At 43.3% G+C, this 15,428-nt stretch overlaps 1 protein-coding gene across 3 annotated transcripts in view; it reads right to left on the bottom strand.

The window, feature by feature from the left end:
- Positions 1-15,428, bottom strand: part of GRAMD2B (GRAM domain containing 2B) — a 75,892-nt gene that overhangs the window by 12,163 nt on the left and 48,301 nt on the right. For all 3 annotated transcript variants that reach the window (XM_048851016.2, XM_048851017.2, XM_048851018.2), the window contains 6 exons: positions 14,972-15,038; positions 12,868-12,971; positions 3,795-3,890; positions 2,663-2,734; positions 2,447-2,527; positions 1,667-1,778 (listed from right to left, as the gene is read on the bottom strand). In XM_048851016.2, the coding sequence (XP_048706973.1) occupies positions 1,667-1,778; positions 2,447-2,527; positions 2,663-2,734; positions 3,795-3,890; positions 12,868-12,971; positions 14,972-15,038 (532 nt within the window). The remainder of the gene's footprint in view (positions 1-1,666; positions 1,779-2,446; positions 2,528-2,662; positions 2,735-3,794; positions 3,891-12,867; positions 12,972-14,971; positions 15,039-15,428) is intronic.

The following is a 15,428-nucleotide window of genomic DNA, read 5'->3' as shown; positions in this document are numbered from 1 at the left end:
ACTTGACATATAAAACTGAAAATTAATGCAGTAGACAATACTTCATGAACTTAATCTGGTTTCCTGTACAAACGCATATACAAATCACCCCAGTCACTCGAAGTGAAAAGTAAATTAGGTTCTTGATCCTAGGAACAGAGTTTAATGCCCTTAACTCTGCAAAGACAGACCGAGCCTCAGGGCAGGAGACCAGGATGGCTGCCCTGAGTGCCAACATTGCAGGGTGGCAAGTTACCATGCTTGGGGGCACAAAAAATATTTTGTGCCCTGTGCGACAAAAAACATAGGGCTGGCCCTGTACAAAAAGACTTACAATGTAAGTGCAAGTGCTTCACTTTGCTTCCCAGTGTGAGTAGATAGACACACGCTAGCTCTGTTTGAGCGAATGTGCTAGAAATAGCTGTATAGCTGGGGGTGGCAGCTTGGACTAGGTGCCCAAATACATACCGAAGGGGTCCAGGTGAGTTTGTACTCGGGTGGCTAGCCTGAGCCACTGCCCGTGCTATCAGGGCTACATGGCTATTTTTAGCATGCTCGATTGAGTAGAGCTAATGCATGTCTTGTCTACTCGCCCTGGGAAGCATGCTCTCAGCTGGAGCGTAGACATACTCTGAGAAGCCTAGCAAATGGGAATACCAAGTAGAAATAGGGAAGTGGTCTTATCTCTATATACGGTATTGCTGAGACCATTACTATCTATCTAAGGTGGTTATATATGTCCCATTACCATAGTAACTGAGTGCCTCATTCTTTAATGTATTTATTTTCACTCCATCCCTGTTAGAAATGCTACTACCCTATTTTGCAGATAGGGAACTGGGAAACGAACTCTAAGGTCCCACAGGAAGTCTGAGGCAGAGCAGGCAACTGAATCCAAATTCCAGTCTAGCACCTTAAACTGGATCATGCTTCCTCTTGCTAGACTACTGGATTCAGTTCGGGCGTTCAAACTTCTAAAAGGAGGTTGAAAGATTGGAATGGATTCAGAAAAGAGCTACAAGAATGATTCAAAGTGTGGAAAATATGCCTGAAGCAAGAGTAAAGCAGCTTGATCTATTAGCATATTTAAAAGAAGGTTAAGAGGTATCTATAAGTACCTACATGCAAAGAAAGTTTTTGATAGTAGAGAGTGCTCTAATCAGCAGACAAAGGGATAACACCACCCAATGGCTGGAAGCTGGATGTAATGTTAAAGGCCTACTTATCTTAATTTATCCATCTTCTGTCCTTTCCTCTCCTCCACCCAAACCACACTTTGGGAAAACATGGTGTAGATCTTCATAGTATGATACTTCCTCTCCATTCCTAAATGATTTGATGGGGAATGTGGATATCTAAAGCATGGTCATTAGCATTTGATTTAACACCCACTGAAATGAATGGTGCAATTCACACCTCAGAACCATTGCTTCAGGCTGCCAGCAGACTTCGGCAGATGTTGTTGCCTTGGTTACACTTGGATTATGTTCTGAAGGTTTTCTTCACAACCCAGGACAGCTAGACAATTTTTTTTAAATCAAAGCTGAGACTCTGGAGAAATTGAGACATCCATCTGTACTCTCAAGGCTAAACTTTCATGTCACCTGACCTTTGGAGGATGTACCCCACATTTTGGAAAACACTGCTCTAAATACTTTCAGTCTTAAAATATTGAGATTATGCTGACCTTGGAAGTGTTCTGATTCAGGGGTCTGAGAGCCAGTACTACTAGACTCTTCCAACTCTTGTCTCCGACGGTGCACTATACCTTCCAGATCTGAGTAGTCTTCATTGAAATCCTGAAGGGACAAAAAAGTCATGGAAAAGAACAGGCAAGGCCTAAAATTATGAAGATTATTTGTTTTTACCCCATTACTTTGGGTTACCTGTATCTGAAATCTGTACCAAGAGCAGCAGAAATTAAAAAGGTGTCACTCTATAGATGAAGAATTTAGTATAGCTATAGCTTGAACTTTTTGGTTATTGACGTCAGTTCCTGAACAGCAGCTTTTCTTCAGACCAACGAACTGACCCGGCATGTAGGGGAAAGTTTGCAAGTGGAAGCTTTGAGAAGCCTGTTATTCTGCCTTCAGTGGCAAGGGAAGCCACTTACTGCAACTCTAAATTAGCAAAGATGATAGTGAAAGACTGACTGCTGGAAATATAGGCATGTGGAAAGGAAGAAAAATGCAAGTCAGCACACAGCCCACACACAGACCTTAATAACGGGCACTGTTATATACACAGAGCACATATACAGACATCACATCTATTCATGCATCATTCTTGTGGAGAGAAGATTACATCTGTGCTGGTATCACCGACCATTTGCAGTTTATTCAGAGATTTCTGAGGTGACAGAACATGTGTGTGTCAAGCTTTCCTTCAGTTTGAGACATGAGAAGAGTTTGGACAATTTGGACTTTAATAAATGGAACTTTATCAAAAGCAAAATAAACCATCTTACCAAAGACAGGGTCATAGGGCGATTGGCCCTGAAGCTGTTTTCGGCGGAAGAAGGATTGGGACTGTTGCCAACACTTATATCCTGAAAGGCAATTTTTAAATAAATAATATAATATTTATATATATAATTATACTTATCTAATTGCTATTCTTTAAAATAAAAAGCAGTCATAAGGAACATAACTGAGCTTCACAACTTCACTCTGTCAATACTTACCTCTAAGTGTCTACAGACAGATTTTAATAGCTTGTAGGTTGTGTCTCTGGAGAGTAAGGAGACAAATATGTACTGAAAGACAAAAGTAATAATTTACATAATTATTGTTTGAAAAAATATTTTGCACTAGTTTCGTCTTATCAATTATTAACAGGGTGCACTTGCTGGTTCAGCAATTACTTTCAAAGGCCTGCAGATAGTAAAGCATGGCCTAGAAGATATGAAGTAAAGAACACAGTTTAAGAGTTTTACAAAGAAATGTGGACAAGGCTTATCATAATTTGCCAAAGCCTGCAGTCCACACCCAGGTAAGATTCAGAAATTTTGCTTGGTAAGGACTATAAGAATAGGTGCAGTATAGTTTCCCCATCCCACTCAAATTGGCGGGAATCAACTTGCCTTACCCTTCCCTCCCTGGTCAAATTATATTGAAAATCAGACTCCTTCCATTGATATTGTAGGAATTCTCAGATATTTTTAAAAAAGACAACAAAAAAGAAGAAACAATCCTGAATACTAACATGGGCTGCTATTATGTTGGAATTGAACTAAATTAGATTGTTACTGGTTAGACAGGAGATCACCAAGCAGAGTCGGAGGTGCTGTAGGAGGTGGGGCTGCTGATCCAGTAGATGATACTTTTCCCTCCAAGCCCTGCTGCCACTGGACAGGCCTCCCTGCAGCTTCATAAAGGGCCCCCAAAATAGGTTCATTTCCTCAGCTGTTTTAGCTCCATCCTGGATTGCCATGTAGTAATCTAGGAGGTTTGCAGGTCCATGGAGAGCTGCTGGTGCCCTGCTTCTCTATACCCCTCTCCTCTCTCAGTACCCTGAAAAGCTGCATCTCCTGTGGGTCCCAGGGGAAATATGATACTCTGGAAGATTGAAGCACCCCTTTCCCACAGGACAGGCAAAGAGAAGGTCCCCTCAGAGGGGTGCTTCAGGCTGTAGAGTTGGTCAAATCCTGCAGGGCTAGGTTTTGTGTAACACTAAAATGGCCACATGGGACTGGTCTGTGCCTCTATATTCTAAAACAGCCACCTGGCAACTGCTCCCTCAAGATTCCACCATGACAAATTCTAGGAATAAGTAGAGAAGAAAGCAAGAGAGGTCAAAGATAACCCCACACTTACCCGGTCACTGACTGTTGCTATGACCAGAGCATTTGGCACCAGAAGGGCAGTTTTGGTTTTCTTTATTAGTGTTATGGAGAGCACAGGAATACTAATCTGAAATGAAATGATCACATTGTTAGAATGCCAAAATAATATAATACTTCAGTCACCTTATTGGTTATATACAAGTAGCAGTTCATGTGAAAACCAATCCACTAACATAGATCAAGAATGTTGAAACACTAGCTCATCTTTTCCAGGGCCTCGTTTTGATTGTTACACACAATAGGTGTGGGTTGAGGTAAGGAACTCTTTTTTTTTATCTCGCTCAAGTGTAAATGTTAATTCATCAGCTATGTTTTACTCTAACAAGAGTTTGTGAAGCATGTAAGAAACAAAAGCAATTCCCCTCCCCCTTTCTGGGGTCTAGAGTTTTCAGAAGAGGTCTGAATTTATTCTAATTTTGCAGAACATGCGGGTCAGCAAATGGTGTAAAAGAAGCAAGGTCCCGTAGCAGACTATTTAGGAAAAGACACATTCCAGAACATAGATTGCAGGAGATACAGGTCAAAGAATCAACATATTTCAAACTCTGCCCCACTACTTATACAGTGCCTAGTTTGTGACAAGCAGCTGAGTAAACGGTTCAGATCTTTCAGCATAACTAAAAGGATTTAGCCAATCCATGCTAAATATAAACACATCTCCATGTATGCTGTTCATCCTTTTTGCAAATACACCTGCAAATTATACTTTACATAGGTCAGTACTTTCAATACTTTTCCTTCCTATAGTTCCATACAGCTTCATTAGCAAGATCATATGCTTGATCACAAAGTTTGGTTTCTAATGAGGACTTCTCTTAAGTTTCAGGGTGTTTTAGTTCAGGGGTTTGGTATGGGATCCACTTCAAAATCCCATATTACTAGAGGAGCATGAAGGGCAGGCTCTATTTCCAATAAAAGACTGGCTGGTAGCAAGACAGGCAGATGTGATACTTTAGGCTATACAGAGGATGGAATGGTCACCTTGTTAGAATTCCTGTTATTTACACTTCTCTCTGGACTCTGCATCAGTCAGACTAAGGGTATGTCTACACTACAAAATTAGGTCGATTTTATAGAAGTAGATTTTATACAGTCAATTGTGTACGTCCCCACTAAGCGCATTAAGTCGGCAGAGTGCGTCCTCAATACTGTGGCTAGCATCGACTTACAGAGTGGTGCACTGTGGGTAGCTATCCCACAGTTCTCGTAGTCTCCGCTGCCCATTGGAATTCTGGGTTAAGCTCCCAATGCCTGATGGGGCAAAAACATTATTGCAGGTGGTTTTGGGTACACGTTGTCAGTCGCCCCTCCCTCCCTCCCTCCGTGAAAGCAACGGCAGACAATCATTTCACGCCTTTTTTCCTGGGTTATCCATGCAGACGCCATACCATGGCAAGCATGGAGCCCGCTCAGTTCACCGCTGCTGCTGTGAGCATTGTAAACACCTTGCGCATGATCCTGGAGTATGTGCAGAACTGGGCTAAGAGACGCCAGCACGAGGATGATTGTGATGAGGACATGGACACTGACTTCCTGAAAGCATGGGCTGTGGCAATTGGGACATCATGGTGGCAGCGGGGCTGGTTGATACAGTGGAACACTGATTCTGGGCCCGGCAAACAAGCACAGTCTGGTGCGACCGCATAGTGTTGCGAGTATGGGATGATTCATAGTGGCTGCGAAACTTTTGCAGGCATAAGGCCACTTTCCTTGGACTTTGTGAGTTGCTTTCCCCTGCCCTGAAGTGCAGGAATACCAAGATGAGAGCTGTCCTGACAGTTGAGAAACGAGTGGCAATAGCCTTGTGGAAACTTGCAACGCCTGACTACTACCGGTCAGTCGGGAATCAATTTGGAGTGGGCAAGTCTACTTGTGTGGACTGCTGTGATCCAAGTAGCCAATGCAATCATTGACATTCTGTTCTCAAGGTTAGTGACTATGAGAAATGTGCAGGTCATATTGGATGGCTTTGCTGCAATGGGGTTCCCTAACTGTGGTGGGGTGATAGACGGAATGCATATCCCTATTTTGGCACTGGACCACATTGCCAACCAGTATGTAAACCGCAAGGGGTACTTCTCAATGGTTCTGCAAGCACTGGTGGATCACAAGGGACATTTCACCGACATCAAGGTGGGATGGCTGGGAAAGGTGCATGATGCTTGCATCTTTACGAACTCCGGGCTGTTCGAGCAGCTGCAAGAAGGGACTTACTTCCCAGACCAGAAAATTACTGTTGGGGATGTTGAAATGCTTATAGTTATCCTTGGGGACCCAGTCTACCCCTTACTCCCATGGCTCATGAAGCCATACACAGGCAGCCTGGACAGTACTAAGGAGCAGTTCAACTATAGGCTGAGCAAGTGCAGAATGGTGGTAGAATCTGCCTTTGGATGTTTCAAAGCTTGCTGACGCTGTTTGCTGACTAGGTTAGATCTCAGCGCAACCAACATTCCCATTGTTATTGCTGCTTGCTGTGTGCTCCATAATTTCTGAGAAAGTAAGGGGGAGACGTTTATGGTGGGGTGGAAGGTTGAGGCAAATTGCCTGGTGCCAGATAGCAGGATGATTAGAAGAGCACAGCTAGGCGCACTGCGCATTAGAGAGGCTTTGAAAACCAGTTTCATGATTGGCCAGCCTACAGTGTGACAGTTGTGTGTGTTTCTCCTTGCTGCAAACCTACCCCCTTTGTTGATTTTAATTTCCTGTAAGCCAACCACCCTCCCCCCTTCGATCACAGCTGGCAAAGGAAATAAAGTAACTATTGTTTTGAAACCATGCATTTTTTCTTTATTAATTTTAAAAAAAAAAAGTGAGATAACTGACAAGGTAGCCCGGGTGAGAGAGGAGGGAAGGACAAGATCACATTGCTTATTGTAGCCACACTACAAATCAAAACTGTTTGAATGGCAGCCTTCTGTTGCTTGGGCCATCCTCTGGAGTGGAGGGGTTGGGTGCCTGGAGCCTCCCCTCCACGTTCTTGGGCATCTGGGTGAGGAGGATATGGAACTTGGGGAGGAGGGCAGGCGGTTGTACAATGGATGTAGCGGGGATCTGTGCTCTTGTTGGCTTTCCTTCAGCTCCAACAGATGCTTCATCATGTCCACTTGCTCCCCCATTAGCCTCAGCATCGCCTCCTGCCTCCGCTCTTCGCGCTCACTTAATTCTTTCCTGGCCTCTGCCACTGAGTGCCTCCATGCATTAAGCTGTGCCCTATCAGTGTGGGAGCACTGCATAAGCTTCAAAAATATTTTTTTTGCCTTCTAATCTGTGATAACCTCAGGGATGGAGATGATAGAGGGAGCATAGAAACATTTGCATCTGGGGGGAGATAAAAAGGGAGAGTAAAATTTAAGATGATACATTTCTGAGAACAAAAGGGAGACTCTGTCATAGTGAATCAAGCAATTCACAGCAGACAGCACATGTGCTTTAGGTACAAGATTGCATTTTGCCTTTTATATTGAGCGCCTGCCGGTATGGTGACATATCACAAATGGCTGGGCAAAAGAATTTGGTTTTCAGGCAGCCATGGTAAGCCAAAGGGTAAACGGGGTTGGCTTCTTACAGCTTCATAACCATAGGCGCCGACTCCATGGGAAAAATTGGTGGGTGCGGAGCACCCACCGGCAGCTCCCCGCCCCGCCAGCTCACTTTCACGCTCCGCTCCACCTCCACCCCTGAGCGGGCCGATGCATCCTGCTTCTCCTCTCTCCCTCCCAGCACTTGTGCCGTGAAACACCTGTTTCGCGTGGCAAGCCTGGAAGGGACAGGGGAGGAAGGGGATGCAGTGTGCTTTGGGAAGAGGTGGGGCCAGGGCAGGGATTTGGGGAGGGATCCAACAGGGGCAGGGAGGTGCGGAGTCGGGGTGGGGCCAGGGTGCAAGCACCCACTGACACCAACAAAAGTTGGCACTTGTGTTCATAACAGGTGGGAATGGTTTCAAACTGCAGTGCCATCCTTTCCCATAGCAAGGAATGCCGGTTGGTTTCACATTTAAAAGGAGGGGCCGCGGTTTTCGGATGAATGTGCAGCACACACCTTCTGCCCCCCACTGCATGGCTATTCTCCGGGATGGTCCTTTTTAGCCAAACACAAACAACCCAGCATGAACGGGGTCCTTTTACTGTTCCCTTACAAAAATTCCCCTATTTCAACCAGGTGACCATGAATGATATCCCTCTCCTGAGGCTAACACAGAAAGATATAGACCGAATGTTGCTTGAATACGACTTGAATGTTGAATTGAATGCTTGAATTGAATGCTTTGCGCTGCAATGATTCCAGACTTCTTGCTACTGGCTTGGTGTGGTAAAGTGTCCTACCGTGGAGGACGAAATAAGGCCGCCCTCCCCAGAAACCTTCTGCAAAGGCTTTCAGAGTTCCTCCAGGAGAGCTTCATGGAGATGTCCCTGGAGGATTCCCACTCCATCCCCAGACACGTTAACAGACTTTTCCAGTAGCTGTACTGGCCACGAATGCATCCTAATTCTTCAGGGCAAATCAAACATTAAACACTATTGCTTTTAAACCCTGTACCGTAGTTACAAATGTGCACTCACCAGAGCCGCCTTCTCCAGCTTCAGGGTCGGGGATCCCGCCTTGGGAGGGTATTGGCTCCTGGCTGCTGGGGAGAACGGATTCACTGCTTGCCTGCTGCGCATTCTCCTCCTCCTCTTCCTCATCCACAAAATTCTCCTTCCTTTTGTGTGAGACTCCCCCCTTTCAGGTGTCCATGGACAGTGGTGGGGTAGTGGTAGGGTCCCCCCCCAGAATGCCATACAGCTGATCATAGAAGCGGCATGTATGTGGCTCTGACTTGGAGCGACCGTTTGCCTCCTTTGTCTTTTGGTAGGCTTGCCTGAGCTCCTTGACTTTCATGCGGCACTGCTGTGTGTCCTTGTTGTAGTCTCTCTCAACCATGCCCTGTGAGATTTTGGCATATATACTAGCATTTCTTCTTTTTGATTGGAGTTCGGCCTGCACAGATTCTTCTCCCCATACAGCAATCAGATCCAGTGTCTCCCTTTTGATCCATGCTGGAGCTCGTTTGCAATTCTGGGGGGACTGCATGGTCAACTGTGCTGCTGAGCTTGCCACGCTGACCAAACAGGAAATAAAATTCAAAATTTCCTGGGGCTTTTCCTGTGTACCTGGCTAGTGCATCAGAGTTCAAAGTGCTGTCCAGAGCCGTCACATTGGAGCTCTCTGGGATAGCTCCCGGAGGCCAATACCATCAAATTGTGTCTGCACTACCCCAAATTCGACCCAGCAAGGTCCATTTTAGCACTACTCCCCTCACCAGGGAGAAGTACAGAAGTCAATTTTAAGAGCCCTTTAGGTCGATGGAACGGGGTTGGTTGTGTAGACGCATTCATTTTAAAATCGACCTAACTTGGCTAAATTCGACCTAGCCCCGTAGTGTAGACCAGGGCTAAGACATGCGAGAGATTAGGAGAGGGGGGAATGTGTCTAAAATTTGGCTAATAAATGACCTTTCATAGCACTGAATTGAAAGTATAGTACTGCAAACGAAGAATTATAATAAATTGAAATAGACTTTATTTATGGAATAATCTATCATCTTTTAGTTGTTAGCTTCTGTTTATGAAGGGCCTCTAAGGAAAGCAGTACTGAGACATGAAATGGTCTCTCATTATGTTTTGGCTAACCTGCCTATCATCACCAATGCTTTTGCTTATATTTAGCCTGGGTATGACATTTTGTCATTCACCATTTTAGGGATGGCTAACCAAATGGATACTCTACCCTTGCCCTAAAGGCTAGAGAAGAGGTCAAGGCCACTTTGATCAAAAGCCATTGCTAATAAGTTTATTGATAAAAGAGATGGACCTGAATCAAAGCTTCATGTTCAAAACCCTTGAGGGTTTGGGAGGCTTGGATCCAAAATTTGCAACTCTGGCCCACCTCCAGTTCTCAATTTTGTGTGTGTGTATACATGAACTTCTACTTTGCCTGCTTACTATGCTGTTTTCACATCAAGATCAGAATGCCTCTAACCCACTTCTTTAAAACTCTACTGAAAATTGCCTGTCTACCTCAACCTGCTTTCTTTACCTTTCCCCAGGGACGCTAGAACAATTTGTCTGGTGTGTGTGCTGAGAGCCATTGAACCAAACTGTAAACCCTGTATATGATGTAAACCACTTCAAGCCAGGGGGTGCAGAAGCACCCCCAGAACTTCTAATTCCAGTACCTATGCCTTTACCCCTTGTTTGTATCATATGTTGTGTAGTTAGATGGTAAGAATTTCTGAACAGGGCTTTGTTTGTAAATTTTTTCTGGAAAATGACTCCATATCAGCATTATCAAATAAATATATTTAAATAGAAATAGGTCAATTAAAAAGATATTCTGCAAACTTCATCAAATAGAGTAATTCCTACTGTGCTAAAGTTTAATGAAGTTTCTGCTTCATACTATTTTGGTGGCCGATATTAGCTGTGATATCCTAGTTCAAAAAGAGGAAAAAAAAAATCTAAGTGGGATGGAATACCCATTTCCTACACTCTTATGCCAGCAATTGTTTACCAGGGAGAATCACTGTGAGACCATTTCACTTCTACCCATCTGTGCTATCCATCTGCAATACTCACTGTCCAGAGGACTGAAACTGTGGACAACTTGGAAAAAAACAAGTAGAGAACTACGCAGGACAACCTGATATTGTGATTCAGAAGTGTGATTCACTCTTGGGAACCACACTTGTAGTTGTTGCACAGCCCAGAAGAGGGCCTGCTAGGCTCCAGTACCAAGATGTGGCTACCTGGAGAGGCACCAGGAGGAAACCTGCTAAATCATCTTTTGAGGTTTAAACAGCATTGCAATAAAAACCTCTTACTTATTCAACAAATAGGGCTTTGCTACTCAGAACAAATCAGTCATACCAGAACTCGCCACTTATACTTCATACTCTGAGAACTGATTAGTTGAAATAGCTACCTTTCTCAGGGCTTAAAACAATACTACCTTATAGAAACAGAAGTTAGAGATAGAAAACATCCATTAGATTGTGTAGTCCAGCTCCTTTTCAGTAAGGAATTGTTTCTTATGACAACTTTTCCTGTTTTTGGTCAGACTAGTTTTAAGAGTTCCAAGCAATGGAACATTATTATATTATTCCTAATTACATTTCCTATTCTCTTCCCCTTTTTGTTGTTGGCACCTGTGAAATATTTGTAGGCTTATCATGCACGCATACAGGTTCATTAGCTGCTACTTAGCAAAGTTATGAATGTTTATTTTAAGTCTTTTCTTGTAGGTCAGTCCTTCCTGATTGCTAATCATCGTTACTAGTCTCTGAATTCCTTCAATTTCTCAGTATCTTTCCAACAGGTAACTTTGGTGCAGTTGCATCACAATCATATACAGAGACACTGTATAGCCCCATGCACTATGATGGGATGTTTCTGTGTCCCATATGTCACCCCCAAACTATAATTTATTTTGAAATCATAACACATTGCTAAATGTCTAATTCTTAACTCTCTTTCCGCATTACTGACTTCCCAGGTTTATCCCTCCCATTCAGTGCGTGTCAGATTACATTTACTCACGTATGTTAGCTTGCATACTTTAAAGCTGAACTTCAGTTTGGGCCAAAATCTGCCACTGATACTTGTGCTGAGCATCAGCTTACTCTACAAATAGTCTCATTAATTTCAGTGGAACTACATGCCAAGGAAGTTTGTACTCAATGAGCAAGGGTGGCACAACATGACCCTTTTGTTAATTTCAGCTTCCTTATTTGCTCTCTATGGCTGTTATTAAACACTTGTGCCATTTCCCCATTCATGTCAAAAAATTAACTATGACTAAAGCAATCTATTAATTCACAACAAACAGTACCTCAGTTACCTGAGTCATGTAATAGCACACCTTGCAAATGCAATAAGCTACTATTATGAACCACAATTTATCATTCTTTAAATCTATTTTACATTCTGAAAAAAAATTCCTCCAAATATCAGGTGTGTCCTATTAAGGCCTTTGACCTGATTTCCTTCCTGGGCTGATAACTTTTTAATCCATTTCTCTAACTAAGTCAAAAGGTATGGCATCAGCATCCTAGTAATTATAGGACGAGGAAAGGGTGTGCATCTAAATCTGATTCTCATTCAAGGAAATGTACAAGTATTTTAAACGTTCAGAGCACAGTATTCCCACTAAAAAGAACCACCCCCCAAAACTCAGCTACACTGATTTGTTTCAGTGAGAACCCAAGGACAAGAAGTAAGGGCAAAATTCATGTTGAAAACAGAAATCTCTTCAGGCAGGGACCTTCTCTTATTATCCATATGTACAGTGCCTAGTGTAACAGGGCCCAAGACGTACTTGGAGCCTTCATACCTTGATATACAACAACTAGATTAACTTCAAACATGAAAATCTCTTTCCCAAAACAGCCAGTCCTGACTACAGGGATAAGTCTGAAACCTCCACAACCCACCTCTCCCCTTCCCAGCATACCCACAGGCAAGAATACAGAGCACTGGGTCCAGTGGCCTCCCTCAGTCACTCCACAGAGGGAGTAAAACAGTGGTTGGGAGAATGTGTTTCCCCTACCTTCCCACACCTCCTCAACTCCCAAACCACACCCTGTCAATTGTGCTTCTCCTCTTTGTCTCCTCCATCCCCTTTTTATTTCTCTCTTCTCTTTCACTTCTACCCAGACCGTCCCCCCAACACCTCTAGATTTGTAGTACAAGTAATTATAAACAAACATTAAAAAAATTCAGACATGGCACAAACAAGATGTGGGCCTGTCAGTACTGTGATCACTGCATATTGAATGCCTTTTCTTGCTCTCCTCCCCAACTTTGACTTTGGGCTTTTGAGACTGCAAAATGGCTGACTGGTGCTTTTGGATATTACTGCAATATAGTTGTTAGTGTTCAGTAATGCTCAGGCAAGAAGATAAAAGGCTTAACACCACTCGTGCATATTAGAAGAGTGTCAATTTCTAGAAATCACCAAGATCCCAGAGAATTTCATTGCTTTTTGTACACAGAGATGCTACTAACCTTGGTGTCTTTACCAAAGACCTTGGAATGAAAACAAATCCAGTTTTCAGATATAAATAACTTTCCTTGGTACAGAATTTCTTTCTGTAGAGCACAGGTAAAACCTATAAACATTAAAAAGAATAATAAAAAAAGGGAAATAAGGACAATCCAGGGAATTACAGACCAGTCAGCTTAACTTTGGTACCCGGAAAGAGAATGGAGCAAATAATTAACCAATCAATTTGCAAACATCTAGAAGATAATAAGGTGATAAGGAACAATCGGCATGGATTTGTCAAGAACAAATTGTGTCAAACCAATCCGATAGCTTTCTTTGACAGTGTAAAAAGCCTTGTGGAGGTGGGGGGGGGTAAAGAGGGGGAAAAGCGGTAGATGTGGTATATCTTGACTTTAGTAAAGCTTTTGATACGGTCTTGCATAGCCTTCTCATAAACAAACTAGGGAAATGCAACCTAGATGGAGCTACTATAAGGTGGGTGCAAAACTGGTTGGAAAACCGTTCTCAGAGAGTCGTTATCAGTGGTTCACAGTCATGCTGGAAGGACATAATGCGTGGGGTCCCACAGGGATCAGTTCTGGATCCGGTTCTGTTCAATATCTTCATCAATGATTTAGATAATGGTGTAGAGAGTACACTTATAAAGTCTGTGGACAATACCAAACTGGGAGGGGTTGCAAGTGCTTTGGAGGATAGGATTAAAATTCAAAATGATCTGGACAAACTGGAGAAATGGTCTGAAGTAAATAGGATGAAATTCAGTAAAAGGACAAATGCAAAGTACTCCATTTAGGAAGGAACAATCAGTTGCGCACACACAAAATGGGAAATGACTGCCTACGAAGGAGTACTGAGGAAAGAGAACTGGGGGTCATAATGGACCATGAGCTAAATATGAGTCAGCAGTGTAAAGCGGTTGCCAAAAAAAAAAAAAAGACCAAACATCATTCTGGGATGTATTAGCAGGAGTGTTGTAAGCAAGACACGAGAAGTAATTCTTCCGCTCTACTCCGCGCTGATTAGGCCTCAACTGGAGTATTGTGTCTAGTTCTGGGTGCCACATTTCAGGAAAGATGTGGACAAATTGGAGAGAGTCTAAAGGAGAGCAACAAAAATGATTAAAGGTCTAGAAAACATGACCTATGAGGGAAGATTGAAAAAATTGGGTTTGTTTAGTCTGGAAAAGAGAAGACAGAGGGGGGACATGATAACAGTTTTCAAGTACGTAAAAGGTTGTTACAAGGAGGAGGGACAAAAATTTTTTTCTTCCCCTCTGAGGATAGGACAAGAAGCAATGTGCTTAAATTGCAGCAAGGGAGGTTTAGGTTGGACATTAGGAAAAACTTCCTGACTGTCAGGATGGTTCAGCACTGGAATAAATTGCCTAGGGAGGTTGTGGAATCACCATCATTGGAGATTTGTAAGAGCAGGTTAGACAAACACTTGTCAGGAATGGTCTAGATAATACCTAGTCCTGCCATGAGTGCAGGGGACTGGACTAGATGACCTCTCAAGGTCCCTTCCAGTTCTATGATTATTCAGCACCTTTAATACCTGCAGTCCAGCTAGGGTTGCCAATTTTGGTTGGGATGTATTCCTGGAGGTTTCATCACAGGACATAATTTTAATTAAAGATTATTTTTTAATTCCTGGAGGCTCCAGGATGATCCTGCAGGATTGGCAACCACAAGATGAGCAGAGGTGCTTTAAAAATATCCTGTGCTATTCATAAAAATAAATTGATACATCTCTTTAAAGCACATGAAAGAGTTAGTTATGCACAGAAAAATCTTTAGTGCTCAAACCTTCACGAGTCTGAACTCTGATAAACCTTCAAGGTATTAAAAATGCATTGTAAATAGGGATGAGACAAATGAGTTAAGAAGAATTCAGGAAGTTTCTTACACATGCTGTACTCCTCAATGGAAGGTTTTACATTTAAGTTCAGAAAGATACACACTGTGAAAAAATCCATTCAGCTAAACTGCTCTTATAACAGATGTTCTAGATCCACTACGTAAATGAACAACTGACAGCTTCCATTGTCCTGTCATGGATTCACTTTGCATTCTGGGACAGATAAAACAATGGTGTGGTACTTACTTTGCTTCAGTGGCTCTGTAGTTGGAACATCCAGAAATAGCTTGTGATAATGAGCATTTGCCTTGAACTAAAATTAAACAAACACAGAACACATTTTGGTTATTCCCTCATTAAAATATATTTACTCCCCCTTAATCTGCACACTTGCTTTCTCCTTTAGCATCCTCTATACCACGGTGGGCAAACTTTTTGGCTTGAGGGCCACATCGTGTGCAAAACTGTATGGAGGGCCGGGTAGGGAAGGCTGTGCTCTCCAAACAGCCTGGGCCCTGCCCTCTATTTGCCCCTCCCACTTCCCACCCCCTGTCTGCCCCCCTCAAAACCCCAACCCATCCAACCCCCCCGCCCCGCTCCTTGTCCCCTGACCACCCCCTTCCAGGACCCCTGCCCTTAACTGCCCCCCTAGGACCCCTCCCCCTATTTAATCTCCCCCCATTCCCTGACTGCCCCCCTGAAC

This window comes from Caretta caretta, chromosome 5 (assembly GCF_965140235.1).
Source record: "Caretta caretta isolate rCarCar2 chromosome 5, rCarCar1.hap1, whole genome shotgun sequence".
Taxonomy (NCBI): Eukaryota; Metazoa; Chordata; order Testudines; family Cheloniidae; genus Caretta; species Caretta caretta.
Note: the sequence above shows the minus strand (reverse complement) of the source record. Positions and strands in the feature narration are given on the sequence as shown.